Source organism: Bidens hawaiensis, unplaced genomic scaffold (genome assembly GCF_021521415.1).
Source record: "Bidens hawaiensis isolate Kalapana, Puna unplaced genomic scaffold, B.hawaiensis_p1.1 tig00004857_1, whole genome shotgun sequence".
In the NCBI taxonomy this organism is placed as follows: Eukaryota; Viridiplantae; Streptophyta; class Magnoliopsida; order Asterales; family Asteraceae; genus Bidens; species Bidens hawaiensis.
Genome location: NW_027491304.1, coordinates 661,001 through 680,459, shown reverse-complemented (window position 1 = coordinate 680,459; position 19,459 = coordinate 661,001). Strand labels below are relative to the sequence as shown.

General features: G+C 35.5%; 1 protein-coding gene across 1 annotated transcript in view; it reads right to left on the bottom strand.

Moving 5' to 3' along the window:
- LOC143628252 (uncharacterized) overlaps positions 1 to 2,593 on the bottom strand; it is a 174,316-nt gene extending 171,723 nt beyond the window's left edge. The window contains exon 1 of the mRNA XM_077097888.1: positions 1,390 to 2,593. Within this exon, the coding sequence (XP_076954003.1) occupies positions 1,504 to 2,481 (978 nt within the window). The 5' untranslated portion in view covers positions 2,482 to 2,593 and the 3' untranslated portion in view covers positions 1,390 to 1,503. The remainder of the gene's footprint in view (positions 1 to 1,389) is intronic.
- Positions 2,594 to 19,459: the final 16,866 nt, after the last annotated feature.

Sequence of the window (19,459 nt, the reverse complement as noted above, 5' to 3'; positions counted from 1 at the left end):
ACATGTTTCTTGCCTTTCATTGATGGTTTCAAGCTATCTTCTTTCAATGCTTTCTTCTCACACACCTTTCCCATTCCTATATATTTTTCATACTTCAGTCTGTAAGCCACAAAGTTTTGTCCAAACTTTGTTTCATTTGGGACATGAAAGGGTTTGAATTTGAGTCTTTCATTGCAAGTATCTGTGTGATGACCATACTCATCACATTTTTTGCACCAAACCTTTCCTTTGTATTTTTCATGATTACTACCTTTTCTGAACCGTTCACTTGGCCTAGGTTCTTTGACACCAATTGTCTTCTGATTTTTTAGACTTTCAAAGTTAATTAAGAAAGGAACAAACTCCTCAATCCTGATGTCTTGTCTTTCAGTCTTGCTCTTTACAAACACAATTTTTTGCATATTCAGTGGTTCTTTTTCTTGACTTTCTCTATATCTTGACTGCCTCTTTTCATATTCTTCAATTGTTTCCACCTCCCCAATGTCAAACACTTCATGACTAGAGAAAATTGGGTAAACTGGAATAAATTTTCCAACATTAACTTCTTCAGTTGTACTTTTCTTCTTGTTTTTATTTATTCTTTCCAACACATCATTGCTTGGTGGCCTGACTGTATTGTAGCTTACCTTCTTTCTCTCACATATATCAAAAGATACATGTTCTCTTCTGAATTTTTCATTCATTTTCTTCATCTTTTATGTCATTGGTGGCAATAGTGGCAGCTTGTCAATTGATTCTGGTTTTATGTATTTTTTTACCTCTTTCAGCAGTCTTAATCTCTTTTTCAGTGATTTGATCACTCAAATCACTTAAATCATCTATATTCAAATCTTCAGAATCAAAATCATCTTCATACACTTGTATTCCTATTGACTTATCTTCTTTCACATCTCTCTTTACCACAAATTCACCTTCTTCATTCACCTCAACATTCTTATACAAATCTACAAGCTCTTCTTTGTCTTGAAAACCATCTTTGAATTGTTGTAGATATGCATTTCTTTTCTCTTTATCAACTTTTGGCATAAAGTTGTTGTTGAATGGTGGTGGTACTGCTTTGTATTTTTCTTTCTCTTGTACTTGGTTTAGAATACCACATATATTTCCTGTGGAAACCAAGTTTTTCAAGAATTCATTTTCAATCTGCACCTTCTCTTCTATAATCATTTACTTCAACCCATTTATTTCATTTGTGACCCTTTTTTGAGCCCTATAACTACTGACACAATCATCTTCTAGACTCTTCATCCTTTCTTCACTAATCATCTCACTAGCCTCATAACCATTTATAATACTTTGTTTCTTGAAACACTCACTTTCCAGCTTTCCTACATTTGTTTTCAGATCATTGATAATTTCATTTAAATCAACAGTAGGGGCAGAGTGTACCTGAGATGATGATCCAGCTTCTTTCTCAATTATGGCCATAAATGCCACATTTGCTTTCTTGATATCATCTGAAATGTCTTCTTCATGATTGCTCCAATCAAAACTACCCTCATGCTATGTAGCTACAACAACATTTCCTTGATTTCTGATATGATTTTGGTTGTTTGGAACAGGGTTGTTTGGAACAGTTTGAAGGTTTTGGTTGTTGTTTCTTTGAAACCCTTGATTCTGTGGCACAGCTTGATGATTGTTGAAGTTGGGATTGTAGTTGTTGTTAGGGTTGAAATTTCTTTGCTGGTTTTGTTGATATTGGTTCTGCTGATTTCTTGACTGGTTTTGGAATTGATTAGTCTGAAAATTTCTTGGCATGTTACATTCCCTGGCAAAGTGACCACGCTGTTGGCAGTTATAGAAAATGGCTTTTGACTTATCAAAACCAATTCTTTCAATAGGCCCTGATAGAAGTGATCTACCAGTCCTGTTGTGTAGCCTTTTGCTTCTAAGAGCCAACATGGCTGCTTTCCATTTCAGGTCCATGTTCTCCAAGTCATCAGCATCTATCTGTTCAAGGTCATCCTGGATGACACTGGTATGAATAAGATTTTTAGCTACAAAAGCATTGTATGACTCTGTAAACATGGAGAACAAAGCCTGAGTTTCATTTCCTTGACCATTTCCTCCACTAGTATGAGGTACCTGCCCACTTGCCATTGAAGCAGAATCAGTATCATCAATCAATTGCACATTTAACCTCTGCTGGTTTCCATGATTACTTGTGCTACCACCAACAAAAGATTTGAGAGTGTCAGCACTATGTTCAACTGGTTCTTCAATAATGAGAATTTGCTGTTGATTCTTGGTGGTTAAATTTCTCATTGGTGCAATTAATGCATTTGAAACATTAAAGCAAGGTCTTTCCTCTTTGATCATCTCATTTTCAATCATCTCTATTTCTGCAGCCTGAAGGAAGCACACTACATCATCCAATTTCAAATCATTGAAATTTGGCTTTTGGAGGATGAATTTGCAAGCAGTGTACCATTCTTTAGGCATAGAGGTTAGCAACTTGGTATTCAACTCAAAGTCAGTCATGACATAGTCTGTGGTTCGGAGGTCATTCACTATTGCTAAGAACCTTTCAAGAATGGACTTCAACCTTTCTACATCTTTATACTTAAACCTCTCTAACTGTTGTTTCAGTCTCTGCTTCTTGATGTTTTAAGCTCAGTGTTTCCTTCAAACATTTCAAGGATTGCATCATACATTGCCTTTGCAGTGGTATGATATGCAACCTTGGTGAGTATCTCCCAAGACATACCTAATTTCAACATTGCTAAAGCCTTTTAATCTACTTTTCTCATTCTTTCTCTCATAGCTGCAGTTGCAGCTGGATTTGCACCATCTTCCTCAGTCCCTTGTGGACCTTCCCTGATTGACTTCCATATATCCACATCATTATAGCAAACGACTGCTTCAAACAAGACCTTCCATTTTATGAAATTTTCCTGTCCATACAGTATCGGAATCTTGTTAGTAGACACTTCTTGTTCTTCGTATCCAAACATTTTGAAAAATCAAAATCAATTTCTTTGTAAAAATAGAGTTCTAAAAATAATCAGATTTGAAAATCGATTGTTCAGATCTGATGTATTTGGTGCGATTAAAGCAAGATTCAGAAATAAAAATTCAAGCTTTAATTGAAATAAGGAAGAGAAAACACCAAAGGATTGTAGATCTGGAAGAAAAATGAAGAACAGAGCTGCTGACGTCACCTTTCAATAGAACAATGGTCTGCTTACGTGATCTTTCTTCAAATCTTCAATCAGCAACATGAATCTTACTAAATTAGCAGCAACAACCTCTGATACCACTTGTCATGTCCCGATTTCAGGTAGATCTTACACAAATCAAGTCATAACTCACACAAATAAATATGTTGACAAGAGAGTTAATGACGGGTTGCTATATTTAGAAAGATTACTGTTTATTAAAGGCGGAATCAATAATAAACAGGGTAGTTGCTAACAATATTCAAAGGTAACTAACACACACAAGATTCACTCAAAAGATTTCCATTCATATAATGTTCATCATACAAATGATAGTCGATTTAGGGTTTCTTGATAGGAAAGTTATATTCGTACGATTCTAAGACAGCCGTCACACTCAAAAATATTCTGTCTGAATTAATGAGTCTGTCTGCCTTAGGAGGCGTGCCCTAAATTATTCCTTTTATAGGCCTGACACCTCCTTTACAGCTGTCATTCCTTCTAGAAACCCTAAATGCTAAAACATATTCAAATTACATATTCAAAATTATTCTAAGTGTAAAACAAGTCTTCCGGGTAGGATTTTGCAGTTTTATTAATTTTCTGAGTAGAGTGTGTGCTCTGCCTTCCTTCAGTACTTGGTAACATAGATGTGTGCTCGGAATCAGTTTCCGGGTAGACTTTACTTAAAGAGTATTTTACCAAGTAAAATACTCACTTTTTACCAAGTAAAATACTCACTGGGTAGACTTCAATCTTCTTGACTTTGCCCGACAAACTCTTATGAGCAACCTTGTTCTTCAATGGTATCTTTCAACTCTTTGCTAGAGAATAGCTTATTAGCAAAGTGTGTTCGGCAGCACTGTTCCTTGCTTGAGTTGAACCTTGCCCGATGTTACTTAGAGATATTCCATTTAAACATCAAGCCTACTAGGACCACTGTATTATTAAGAATACCTTGCCCGGTCTTCCATACACTTGGCTTCATGATCTTTGTTAGCCAAAAGCTTACTCGGAAGTAAACCATGCTCGGCGAAGAACAATCTTGCTTGACAAAGTGATCCTTGCCCAGGTTTATACTAACTAGTGAACCTTGCTCGGCATAACACTAATCAATTAACCCTGCTCCGATATTCACTTAAGAAGAATTCTAAAAGATAACCTTGCCCGATAGACAAAATATCGTACCCGGCTAAGTAAATGCTTGCTCGGAAGCTTAAGGTGTGCCCGGATCCATACTTAGCGAATTCTGAGGAGGTTGAGAAGATTCCAATATTCCATGTAGCTCTCTTAGGTGAAATCTTTAACTTAACAGTCTCCCCCTTAGGTCAAATCTTGACTCAACAATCTCCCCTAGATTGGAAGACCTCAGCTGACCCAAAACATTTCTATGATTACTTACACTTAGTCAAAATACACATCAAATTAAAGTCAAATTACATGTTCAACAAAACATAAACAAATTACAAAATCAAAATTCTGTCCAAATACATTACATGACAAAGCCTATTCTAAGAATCTTGTCTTTTCCTTGCATTGTGGGCGGCTTGTCTTCTGTTGACTATTACTGATGCAGCTCTCAGCCTAAAGATATCAAAATTCTGTCCAAATACATTACATGACAAAGCCTATTCTAAGAATCTTGTCTTTTCCTTGCATTGTGGGCGGCTTGTCTTCTGTTGACTATTACTGATGCAGCTCTCAGCCTAAAGATATCAAGGATTTGGTAGTGAGTGTGACTTTTTGGAATGACCAAATCCTTTATATCCATCAGATCTTCATCATGTAAGTAAGTCAAGTCTTCATCCTTTTTGATTATCCCCAGTACTTTTCCATCAAAGTTTCTTAGCACATAATGGACAACATCTTCTTTGTATTCAATCTCAGTTATGATGCCATTTCTTTGAACTGTGTAGTTGGGGCGTGTCATTCTTCTTTCAAGACTGATGCATGTGTTCATGTTTGACAAAGGATTCCTATCTCTGACATTCATCTTGTAGTACATTTCAGCACTGTCCATTTTCTTTAACTTCTCTGTCCTTCTTGATTTGTGAAATTGAATCATTCTCCAACTTTTCTTTTCTTTTAGGAACGGGAATCCCTTGTTAGCTTCATCCTTCAAAAATTTTGAGAGATCATTCATTTGTTTTCCAGCCATCTTATTTCTGTTTCTATAGTCATACAAATTGAGAGTGACCATTCTTTCTAGTTGTTCTTGAGTGTATTCATAAAAGTCACTTCTCACAACTATGTCTCTCAATTGTCTGCTTTCCATAATCACTTTCAGAGATTCAGAGACAGAATCATAGTAGAGTTCTCTTGGAAGATCCACATCTGATTGTGGTCTTACTGTTCCTTGGGGTTCGGCTCTACTTGATTCACCTCTGCTTGATGAGGCATGCAATCTTGAACCAGAGGGCCTAGTTGGGATAGACTTCTTTGGTTTTCTAGGCCCCAAATTAAAAGTTTTGATGTAGATTGACTACCATTTCAGGTGGAAGGTTGGCAAGCTCAACAAGGTCATGTCCTGCTTGTTCATTAAGGATCAACATCATTTTGTTTAATCCAGGATTGTTTGACAATCTTGCAGGTACAAACCTTCCAGCAACAAAGCTTATAGGATTCTCTCCTTCCCTTGGAGCTTTTTCCCAGTCAGCCTTCTGAATGTAGAAAAGTTCTTTCAAGTCTTCCTTTTCCAAGGCATTAATAGTAGCTTCATCCATTCCCCTATGATTTATCATTATGCACCTCAATATCTTAATCATTTCCTCATTTTCCCAAGGAACAATAGGTTCATCTTCAGGTTTGACTTCTTGTGGGGTTGGGGTTTCAACCGATCTGACTTATTCTTTCAATTTCTCCCTTAATGTTTGAATTCTTCTTTTCTTTGCATGAGATTCATCAGATGGTTCAGACTGCTTAGTGGAGATCTTTGGTTGTAACCTCTTTAACTTTTCTTTTCTCTTGAGTTTGTTGTATTGGTCCACCACTAATTCTCTTGTCAGATTTTCAACAATATTAGACTTCAATCCTTTTTCTAGTAGGTATCCACACATACCTCCAAACTTCTTTTTCAGAGCTTCCATCTTTTCAATCTTTTCATTCTACTTGACACGTTTTTCTATCACTTTTTCTCTTTCACTGTTGTAAAGATCTTGAAGTTTATCAAATTTGAAGTGTGTTAGATCTTTTTCTGAATATCCATTCCTTCTTAGATATTCTCTGTATTTCTGATCATCTCTATTCTTTTGTTGCATAGCCCTTTTGATCTTGTTATTTTCCTCTTCAAGTCTCTTATTTAATTCATCATCATTCAACTGAGCAATACTTTCAAATTTCACACCAAGAGCTTTTAATTTGATAATTAAGGGATTTCTCAGTTTGGCTTCAAGTAAACTCTGTTCAGTGTTATCCCTCTGTTCATCAGTCATGGTAACCTGTGGTGACTCAACACTAACAGGTTCAACACTTTTTCTTTGATTATCATCATGGTTATCATCAGATTCATCAGACTCATCAGAATCCTCCTCCTCAGTTGTTTCATTTAGTGCATCGATTTTGGGTTAATTGGGAGTTGGATTCTTAGAGATTGGCACATTTGGCACTCCCTACACATGTTCTTCTGGCCTCAGTGTTTGTAAGAGAATTGCCTTTATTGGACTTGCCTCTTCATCAAGAGTCTCTACAAAGTATTTATTCTTTTCATCCTATTTTCCCTTCTTAGCAGTTATTTCTTGTTCAGACTGTTCATGTGACCTCTTTCTTCTCATATAGATCTTCGCAAATCTGTTAACTTTCTCTGCAAAATGTTCATGTAGTCTTGAAAGTCTTTCTTGTTTCTGTTGTAGTGTTTCATGAGTTTGAGTCACATTTTCCCTTTTTGGCCAGCTGTCAGTTGGGTTTTTCTTTAGATCTTCTCTCACTTGCTCAGCCAATTTCTTGGCAGCCATTGAAGCAATGGACTCACCAATCCCTTCTTCAACCATCATTTCAGTATTCAAATTGATTAGTTCAGCAGTTTCATTTGACTTCATTTCTGGTTGACTTTGGGTTTGAAACATGCTAACCACCATAGCTAAGGAATTATCTGCTTCCTCAACTTTCTTAAATTAATCAAAGCCTCAATCACATCTTGATCATCAGCCTCTACTTCATTAATCACTTTAGCAATATTTGCCTGATTGATCAAGGCTTCCTGCTCTGCCAACTCTAAAGGATCCATGGTTTGGGCCAGTATTTCTCTGTCCCTTGTTTCCCTCATAATGTTTTCATGTTCCCTCCTGGCAGCAGCAGAAGCTTCAACATCATCTCTAAACAAAATGTCTTTCTCAGGATTAGCCTTAACTGGCTCTTCTTCAGTCACTTTTTCTTTACCTTTATCCATTCTTTTCTGCACTTCTTCCTCTTCATCAGTTTTTTGATAATCGTTAATTTCTTTCTCAAGTGCTTCTAGTTCTGGATCAATCTCTACCCTCTTGGAGCTTTCTGGTTGTTTAGTTTGAGTGATAGGATCCTCAGTAGCAGTATTTCCCAGAATGATTTCATCCGTTTGAGTTTCTGTTAACACATTAGTGACCACATCAGTGGTAGCCACAATCTCTTCATGATTTGTCCTTCAATCTCATTCCCTGTCTCCTCATCATTCCTTTCCTCATCATTCTCCTGACTCCATACAACATTCACAATCTCATCATTCACATCATAATCCTGTTCTCCACCATCAGACATGTCAGCTTCATAATCTACATCCTCAATTCTCCTCTCCTCACTATCCTCATCCTCATCATCATATGCATTCAAAATTAATTTCAAACCATCCACAGTCTCATCACCTGTAACTTTCTCCTTCTCAGTTTCAACATTCACCATAGATTCAGTTGACATATTAACATTCTCCCCTTGTTTTGGGGAAGCTGAGGTCTTCTGGACCTCCTGCTCCAGGGCTTGAATTCTCAATTTTGCATGTACCAACTGATCTAACAACATTACATACTCATTGGTAACCTCCTCATTCCTCCTTTTCAGTTCAGCATTCTCTATCATTAAGTCCAAATTTCTTTGAGAAAGGTCTGTATCAGTATGTGGTGTTGTGGGTGGTGATGTAAAGAAAAGTTCATGTTCAGGTTGTTCTTGGTTTGGGATTCGGGTTTGGATAATTGGTTGTGGTGGTGATTTTGTATGGGGTGGACTTGGAATAAATGGATCTGAATGAATTGGGGTAGTGGTTGGTGGTGTTGGGGATATATGAGTTGATGATTCAGGCTGGCTCAAGGTTAGGGTTTGGGTAGGTGATTGAGTGGTTTGGTGTGGTGGAGTTTGTGGTGGTGATGGTATGGGTTGGTTAGTGGGTAAAGGTTGGTGTGGTGGTGTCTGAGGTGGTTGTTCTGGTTCCTCAGGTTACTCCCCTTCATCAAGTGCACCAACATCCATGGCTACTCCAGCCCCTCCTTCATCTCCATCATCATCATTATCATCTTCATCATCCAACTCATCAATCTCCTCATCCTCCTCTAAGCTCAGCTCAGGAACCGGCATAACATCCAAGTCATGGTCCAACAACCATGGCAAAAATCTCAAACAGAATGTTTGGATTAAATCTATTGGCAACACCCGGATTTTTTATTCTTTTGAAAGTGTTGGGATTCTGTAAAACATGAGTAATGCCAATTGTGGGTAAATCATGCAATTCTCTGTTGAAGATTATCTGTAGGAACCTGGGATATTGTAGAAACCTATCTTTCTCAGCCTTCTTCAGATTTGCTACCAATCCCTCAAAGATCATCTTAGAAAAATTGAATGGTAGGTCATAAATGATAGCAACTATGGCATTTGCTAAATCATGACTCATCGGAGTCCATGAGCTTTTCCTTGGAGAAAATCCTTGAACCACATGGTGAATCAGAAATTTGAATATCAAAGGGAACATTCCCTTTTGAAACTGCCCATCATGTACTGTCCCCTGGTATCCCATAGTCTGTTCAAAAATCTTCATCAGGTGATCAGTATTGAAGTTGATCGGATTGTGGTCGTCATCACGCAGTTGTAAGCATCTTTTGATTAGTCTTTCTGTGATGCGAATCTCTTGTCTAGCCACAGTGGCTTCTATCCTTCGTCCATTAACATCATCATACAATTTTGCCGAGCGCCAGAAATCAAGTGAGTGATTTCTATAAATGGTTGGCACTCTGTGAAGGCAAAGCTAACATTAGATCTCAACAACCATGTTATCATCATCGCCACTTCCTCATTATCAGGAGTAATCTGCAACATGGCGCACATATTATGCTTCTGTTCAAAGGGATACTTCGGTTGATTATTATCCGCCATGTCTGAAAAACATAATCAAACACATTCAAAATGAAATTAGTCGAAAATTTCACAGCTTTAAGTAATTTCGAGTTATAAAAATGAAGAAGAAAGAGAGAAAAATCATCAAGAACCTGTTCTTCGACAAGTTTATAACCTAATCACAAAAACAGAGTGTTAGCATATAAATACATAATCAAAGCCCATTATATTCTAATCGTGATCGGAAAACACATTATTATTTCTTACCGAGTCGGAATTAGAGGGCTGATTAAAGTTAGGGTTTGGATTAGAAACGAATGTGATAAGTCGGTTTAGATTTCTTTGTGATTAAGCAGTTGCAGTGGAAGGAGAGGGGGAAAAGTAATGTTGAATAATATTTCTAACTCCCTCTTATATACCTTTTGAAAGTGGGTTTTAAATGCTTTTTGTCGTTTAGTGAGTTATTAGCTGTCAAACAGTAACACTATCCACTTGATATTTTAAAAACATTTTAAAAACATACACCTTTTTATCATTTAAGTTTAGCAAACCTTAATCGAAAAGTTTAATCTTTGCAAAGTCTACTCGGTATACTTCCACTTACACAAAGCTTACCCGATTAAAAAAATATCAAACCTTGTTTGGTAAAATTTTTGTCATTAAAAATTTGACAAAGTTTGCTCGGTATTTTCCATTCACTAACCTTGCTTGATCAAGTTAAGTAACTTAAAGTCAAGTAATGGTGAAGAAAGCTTACCCGAAATACAGGATTTCTTGAGAACTTAATCACAAGACAAATAATCAAGTACATAATATTCAACTAAGCATCCTTGCTAGGAATCAATTAAGATACCCATAAAAATTTCTCAAATGTAAATTAAATAACTCAATCTAGCATAAACCCTATCAAAATAAGAAACACATTCAATCAAGCATACTTGGTTGCATAGTGTATCCGAGCAACCTTCCTGATGTAGTGTGCCCAAACAACCTTCTTATGCAAAGTATACCCGAATAACCTTTCTAGAGTACAAAGTGTGCCCAGAAAAGGACTTCTAGTAGACAGTGTACTTGGAAAGTCAAGTTTTGAAATTACTAAGTATATTGAGGGAACAAAAGTGTACCCAAAATATAAAGTGTGTCCGGAAAACAAGGTTTGCCCGGAAACACTTGTAATTTCAAAGAAAACATATTCACACAAATCACAAAGCTTACCCGGTGTACTAACCTAAGTTCACATAGTTTTCTTGGTATAACAATCAGCATATAAAATGCAAAGCTTGCCCGGAACAAGAATTTCTTGTTAAAAGCTAGCTAGAACACATATTCAACTTAAGACTTCAAGCTTGCTCGGGAAATTAGTACAATAGTGTACCCTACCCGAAAAGTGTAAACACTTCAAATCATGCTCGAAAATCATAAACTTAGTCCACAATGACTAAGTTTTCCCGGAAAGGTTATAAAACATCAAACCTTACCCGAAAATACATATTCAACCATATTCAACTGTTTTGTGCCCGGAAAGGTTATAAAACATCAAACCTTACCCGGACTTACATATTCAACCTATTAAAGGCAAAATGCAACACTTTTTAACTTAAACCACTTGTCATCATATATTTTTCTTTTAAAGATCATAGTTTAAGAGCAAATGGTGCATTTAGAGATCAAATTTCAGTTGTATTTCTCTTCAAAACAGTTTCTTCCATTTTCTGAAGAGATCTCAAGAATGGGATCATATTGACTAAGTAGCTTTCTCAATACTTCATTTGTCAGCATTATTATGACAACATAGATAGGTTAACAGCAGGTATAAACTTAGCATGAATTTAATCTCTTTGGTGATATTATTAAGGTTCATTTAGTAGCTTAATGCATTAATGGTCAACACTGTATGTCACACCCTGCCTCGGCGGAATCGCGAGCGTGCGACGAATCATGGATAATCACAGCTATTGATTAAAGCAAACAACACATTCATAGATCACCAAATAGTTTAATTATTTTACAAAATAAAACGTTTGAAAGCATTTCAAAACATGACTTAAATATAGGATTCCCAAATCTATGACCCAAAATAATTTAAGTTATAGACAAAAATCCTCCAAAATAGGTGATCCGACATGCAATGCTTGGCAACCATAATACTTCTTACTTGTTTAGCGACCTGCAAAACATACTTGAAAACGTCAACATAATGTTTGTGAGATCACAAGTTTAATGACACAATATAAATCATTTGTTTCGAAAAGTTAAAACGTCGATGTTAAATAAGGAATTTGAAACGTGTAAAGGAAAAGTAATGTAATGCATAATCCTTCGTAAAATTGCAAGGAATACGAATTAATATATAACACATGAGCATATAATCAAACCTAAATCTGTTAAGTATGCCCGATAACCGTGCCATTACGGTGTGAATTATAGAATATATGTTCCCATTAACACGTCGGTTAGAGCGACTAACCATGAGGGGGGATCAATCCCGATAGTACTACCCACATATTCCTCGGCTAAACCCATAGTTGATGATTATAGAATGCATTGATCCGTAGATCTAAGGGCCTCGAGTTACTCATGATTATATAAAGATTATTTATTACACATTAAAAGATTAAGTATGTTTCCACCCCAAAAATAGTAAAACAGTAAAGAGGGGTTGTGAAACTCACCTTAGTGTTGGTGAGTGGTGATGACAAGAATCTTGACGTTATCCGACCTAAGTATGTCCTATGACAAGTACGGGCTATTGTTAGGGTCGGCACGACATATTAGTTACGTCGGTTTATGCTATGTGTTCATCCAACAACCTAGACCTAGGCATAGTAGGACTCGTTGGTGATACGTTAAGTTTAATATATTATGTTTCGTAAATATATATTCATCTACTTATCTCATAAGTAATAGTAAACAAAATATATATTACACTATATCTTTATTTTAAAGGAAATTGTATTTGATATACTTAAGTTAATAAATATATTACTTGTATAAACATATTTTGAGAAACTATAAGTATTTATTCAACCAAGAATACATATTATTGTAAAAATAATTTTAGATAAATCACCATACCTTGTACTTTTATAGACTTTAAGAAATTAATAAGTAAATAGCTACTAGATACTTATATGTGTGTTATTATAAGTACAACTATGTCTATGTTGTTACACGAAACATCTAACTAGTTTAAAAGAATATATAATATTGAATATATTTATTCTTATGTATGATTAAAATAAGTTCATAAAAACTAAATTACTTTATTAAATAAACTTATACTTTGTAAGGTAACACTCAAGTGTCTCTTTTTAAATAATTTTCTCATAACTAGTTTTGATATATAAAAAAAATGTGTATATATATATATAATATCTTCAAGACACAAAAGTAATAAATTTATAATATTTTATTCTATTCAAGTAACTTATTAATTTAAGTTTAACCACCATTTTATTTAGTGTGTTCAAAAATGATTCTTTGTTCAAACCCAACTCATTTTATGTGTGTTTAGCCCACTAAGTCTATGTTAAGTTTAGTTTTTGGCCATCATAAGTTCTATGTCCTATGTTTACTAGGTGCATCTTACAAGATTTGTGAGTTATAAATGTATTTTAAGCGACAACATTTTAGATTCCATAGTTTTATGTTATGTTCATATTTATTAAAATGCTAGTTAGACAAGTTTAGACACTTTGTTATATTATTAGTTTTGTTTTATTATTTTTACTTGGATGAACTAAACATAGCCTAAACTATATTTATAGTGTAAGTAGAGGGTTAGAATGGTGTTCATACCACTAGACAAGCTAGGAGAAGATTTCTAGTGATAAAATAAAATAATCTTGAGCACTCCAAACTAACTTCTAGCACTTGTAAATTCTTCCTACTCCTTGGTTTTCCCACTTGAGCTTAAGCACCTTTTCTTGAACTTGACTAGGCCATGGAGCTTATTTAATGGTTATGATGGTGATGTTGGATAGAAATAAACGAACAGAGGAGTGGGAGTGTTGAGTATTATAAAATAAGGGAGGGTGAGTAGTAAGGTGGTGTGTGGTGTTATAGTCCTTGGGACTTCTTATATAAGCAACCAAGTCTCACCCAAACACTAAATTTTAAAGAAATGTGTAGGTGTGTTCGAGATGTGAGTATGGTGGGGTTACAGTGCGTGTACAGGTTGGATAGGAAGTGAGTATGTAATAATGTTGAAAGTGTTTTTATTTGGTTTGACTATTTTCACTCCAATTTTATGTAAGAATTCTTTAAAGTGTATTTGGTGTATTATGACATCTTGCATGCATGGCTTTTGATCTTTACCCCACTAGATGACAAGGATGCTATGGATATGTGTGTGTGTCGTATATATGGGCTAAGAGAATGGTGATATTTGACTAAGCTTTCCAACTGGTTATCATGTTTCTTTTATCTACTTTAGTATAAGGTTTTATTGGGGCAAGGTTAGACATAGAAATACTCAATGGACTACCTTTTTCTTTCATCTTATCACTATTTGTGTAATTTTTGGAGTGTTGTGTTTGATCTGCACGAGACAAAAATAGGACACCCTTGTGCAACAAATTTTTCCATATGGCTTTTGTCTAAGTTAGATTAATGTAGTCTAGATGGATTCTTATACTATCATTTTAGGTTAGTTATGTTTATAGTCAACTAAGATTATGTTTACTAGTGTAGTTGTACGGTACAATTATAAGTAGGCTAGTATTTTTTTTTTGTTTACTTTTATCTTACGTCAAAATATGTATTCGTTTCATAAATTTGTTTGTTAAATATAAAGCAAAGTTATACTCCGGACACGGTTCAGAGTCTTTATATACTCTATAAAATATATAAGTATCATTTTAGTACATTAAATATAGTATCACCAACTTGTGTGTGTGTGACAAGTGTTTGTACGTGTGACGTGGTAATTCCTATAATTACCTAAAGTACGTAACGAACATGTTTGGAATTTATGACATCTAGGTGATGAATGATCATGCATGCGTGTTAAAATGCCTATGATAAGTAATAATGATTTTTTTAATGAGTTGTACGGATTTTGACTTGATTTTTTGCCGGTTGTCACACTGTGCTATGATGCCTCATATCTCTTCTCAAAGCTTATTTGGCTTTCCCCAGATCACCCCAATTTGACTCCAACCTCCTGTATTTGGTCAAAAATTGTTTTTATATGACAGAACTTATTGGATCTTTTTGTATTTTTTTTTATATTCAAACATATATAGAGGTTGAACGTTGGACTTACTGTTAAATAACAAGTCTTTCATTCGGGGCATGACAGTATTTTGTTAAATCCCCTGGTCCCTGTAGTTCTTGTTTAAACCCTCTTGTTTGATAAAATATTTAAAACACTTATCAACTTTTGGTTGATTTATTCATTCTTCCCCTTGTTTTTGATATTTTCTCAAATTTTTCTTAAGCACGTTCTTTGTTATATTTAAAGATGTTTCATTTTTGGTTGACCAAATAACAATATGCTTGTGTATGACTGGGTAATCACTTTTCTGCCTATCATTTGGAGAGATTTATCTTGAGACATGCAAGGACAACTATGTATCTCCACATAAAGATTAGCATATTCATTATGTTTATATTACCTTAGATTTTACACATCATGGGAAAGCAACCATACATGTTAATGACTATACTAATGTCCTTTTAGCCTATTAAATCCATATGATTGGCTAAGTAGTCAATGTACTATCATTTCTCAAATTAAATACACTTTAGTATTTAATCACCACAATATCTCTTAATTGGCAGGTAAATGGCTATCCTGTTTGACCACAGATGGTCAACAGGACCTAACACACATGTAAATATATGTCCTTTCAAAGTTAGAGTTATTGACATAGTTTTAAGTGAAGGAATATGAAACAAGTTATAATTGCCCCAAATGCTTTCAGTTTTCTGGTTAATGGCTATCCTTTTAATCTATATAGATTGCAGGACCAAACATACACAAGTGTATGTCCTTCCAACTGGGCAAATGACATAATTTTTAGCAAAAACAACTACTTGAGACTTTTCCTTTTAAAAATCCTTCTTCTAAGTTTCTTTAAAGCTTGAACTGAATAATCTTATCATATCTCTACACCATTAATCAACTTGCTCATGTTTTGATCAAAATAAAGTAATTATGCAAAATTCATTAGAAATTTTTTTTTATCATTTAATTTTGACATAAAACCTACTTTGACACAAACAGTTGTAACATAATCAAATCTTAATCAAACATAATATCATCAAGATAAGTAGATAGTACTAACATTCAAGGTCTATCCCATCCTAATAACATCAAATGATCAGATAAAGCACATATTCAAGCAATTAAGCAGTGATGTCAGATATGCACACACTAACAAGCAGTTCAAAACAAAGGAACTCTTCTTAACATCACATACACACATCAACTGATAAACATGCAAAAACATCAATCATATCAAAACTTTGCACTCATAATCAGTTAAAGCACATATTAGTTAACATATCAAGTAACATAATCAATTATATTCACTTAACATCCATTTTGTGCAACCTCTAACAATTTAATCAGTTAGCACATAGAGGCACACAACTAGGCACACATCCTTAATTAGATTTCATCAGAGTTGATCATTCCCAGGGCTTTCAGAAGAAAGTTGAACTTGGTTCTATCAAGTGGTTTGGTGAATAGGTCTGCCAAATTGTCACTTGTATCAACTCTTTGCATTTCAATCAAACCTTTTTAACTACAATCTCTTATGAAATGATGTCTGATTTCAATGTGCTTAGTCTTAGAATGTTGGACTGGATTCTTAACAGTAAAATATCCAGCAGTATTATCAATAAGAACAGGGGTATTCAGAAAATTCAAACCATAGTCCAGCATCTGGCTTTGAATCCATAGAACTTGTGCACAGCATGCAGATGCAGCAATTTATTCAGCTTCTGCAGTGGAGATTGAGACAGTAGTCTCCTTCTTGCATTGCTATGACACTAGCCTATCACCCAAAAATTGACATCCACCTGAGGTTGACTTTCTACTCAGGTTACAGCCATCATAAGCACTGTCTGTGTAGGCAATCAGATCAAAGAATTCATTCTTTGGATACCAAATTCCCAAGTCTGGTCTTCCCGTCAAATATCTAAAAATTCTCTTCACAGCATTCATATGGGAGACTTTTGGGTTTGATTGGAATCTTGCACACACACATACAGCAAACATAATATCTGGTCTTGTTGCGGTAAGGTACATCATGGATCCAATTTTGGCTCTATATTCATGTTCATCCACAGGCTCCCCCTTTTCATCAGCAATCATCTGTTCTTTTGTGTCCATTGGAGTTAAAGCAGTTTTGTACTCATGACAATTGAACTTATTCAAAATGTCCAGCACATATTTGGTCTGGTAAATGAAAATCCCTTCAGCTTTCTGTTGAACTTGCAGTCCAAGAAAGAAGTTCATTTCTCCCATAGAGCTCATGCTGTATTTGGATTTCATTACCCCTTCAAACTCCATGCACATTTATTCATTTGTAGATCCAAAGATGATATCATCCACATACACTTGTAATAAAATCAAGTCTAATCCCTTTCTTTTGTAGAAGAGTGTCTTGTCAATGGCTCCCCTTTGAAAGCCATTTTCAAGAAGATGATTTGACAGCTCATCATACCAAGCTCTAGGAGCTTGATGCAATCCATATAGGGCTTTAATCAACTTATACACCTTGTTTGGATACATTGGGTCCTCAAAACCTGGAGGTTGAGAAACATACACCTCTTCATCAATCTTTCCATTTAAGAATGCAGACTTGACATCAAGCTGGAACACCTTAATGTTCTTTGAGGCAGCATATGCAAGAAAAATCTTGATAGCTTGAAGTCCTGCAACAGGTGCAAAGACTTCCTCAAAGTCTATTCCTTCCTCTTGAAGGCATCCCAGTGCTACAAGCCTAGCTTGAACTCGACTGCTTCATCATACAACATGTCCAAGTTTTTCGTCTTAAAGGAAAAAGAGGCTAATAATTCCTTTGTTAATTCTGTGATAGCCTTCCCTTTTTGACTAAAAACTCGTTTCCATGGTCCTTTCACAATGGACTTGTACCTATTCCGCTGATTAACTTGCATCAACGTATCCTTGCAAGTATAAAGGTTCGGTTCTGGAAGCCGTTGGTTAAGGAAGGTCTAACTATCTTGGGCTCTTCTATACCTTTCGGTGTGTTCTGGGAGGACTAGGAATGCGTGTACATCTTCCCCGTACTTAGCCTTCTGCAATTTTTGCCCAAATTAGTTAAATTTTAACAAAATTTTTGAAAATGCTGGAACATAACTAAAACCACGGTGTCGTGCTTAAAAAGCACGACCCCATGTTTTAAATCAGCACGGTATCGTGCTTTTAGAAGCACGGCCCCATGCTGCAGGTCCTTAGCAGTTTTAACCTAATTCCAGATTTTGACTTTTTGTTGACCAAAAGGTGACCACGGGTCGTGTTTTGTATGGCATAACCCATGTTTTTAATCCTAATTCCATCATAATCAAGACTCGAACTTATGATTCCAATCGGTTTTTGACTAATTATTCGGATTCAAGTTTGAAGCAAATTAACCAAGATCCGAACCCGAATTGTTTTTCTTAACAAAACACAAGTGTAAATATATCTAACATCTCATTGTTCTAAATCTAAACAATTAACCCATTTATTTTCCGGTTTTGAACTTGATTTTATCAATTTGTTAGATTTGGGGCTTGAATTAGACCAAGAATGTTGAATTTGATGATTAGATTAGTTTGATTAACATACCTTTGGTTGAAAATCGAAGATTTGAGGCGAAGAATAGTGAATTGGTGGATGCTCGGCAGTTTTTGGTTATGGATGATGTTGTTTTAGGTTTAAGTGGATGGTGATGTTATTTTATTGATATAAAACTCGTAACTGTTCTAGACACAAAAGCACGGCCCCGTGCTGCATGAGGCCTTCAGTTTATTTTGTTTTTGCTGTTTATATGTCGGGCTGGTTTGTTTTTTTAACTTTTTTTTAGGATTAAAATTAAGATTGAAATTAAAAGTCCTAATTTTTATTAAAACATAAAACATAGTTAAACATAGTACCAAGAAAAGTCCAACAACAATCCCGAATCACGAAACATAACACTAGCAAGAGTAACTTCAACGACCACCATTCCCGAACAAGTCTTGAATGTGTGGTGGGGCTCTTTTAGCTTCCCAGAGTTCGGAGAGCTTCTTGTCAAGTTTTCCGAACTCCCGGTTGAGAAAATTGAGCTTAAAGCTCACATCTTTGTTGTGGCTATCCACAACATGGAAGTTCTCAAACCGAAGTAGTTCGACTTTGTTGATCAGCTCGATTAAGCGAGCCGCAGTTTGGATGTTACTTTTGACTTGATCTCTCACAATTCATTGGAGTCTCATGATTTCTTCCTCGAGGTTTGAGGAAGAATCACTTTGCTTGCCCCTTCTCACTGGTTTCCATTCCATTTTCTTACTTTCCATTTTAGTAAACTTGTGTTTGGTGTGAATGGAATAGTGAGTTTTTGCATGCATTATATAGAGACTGTAAAGTCGAGCACGGCCCCGTGCTGCTAGAGGAATAAATGTTTCTGATTCAGAGAATTGTATGGAGTCAGATCGTATCAAGCTGAAGATTCTAAGGTGACCACGACCCCGTGCTTTAAGAAGCACGCCCCCATGCTTTTTGTCGCTGAAAGTTTCTTTGATTTTTCAGCCAAACGCGAGAGCCGGAATTTTTAGAATGATGTTTAGTATGTTATTTCAAGAGTTTGACCATCCTAAAAATTACTTTTCATTAAAATTAAAAGTCCTAAAACAATTATGGGATAAGCCCGATTTTCCTAGAAACATAAAAATATTCGGGTTAAGCCCGAGAGTCCTAACACGATGTGCCTAGCACTTGTTTTACATATGAAAACATAAAACTTAAAGTTCCTAAATTTCACCAAATGGTTCTCCTCCGCCGAATGGTCCTGGTGGCGGAA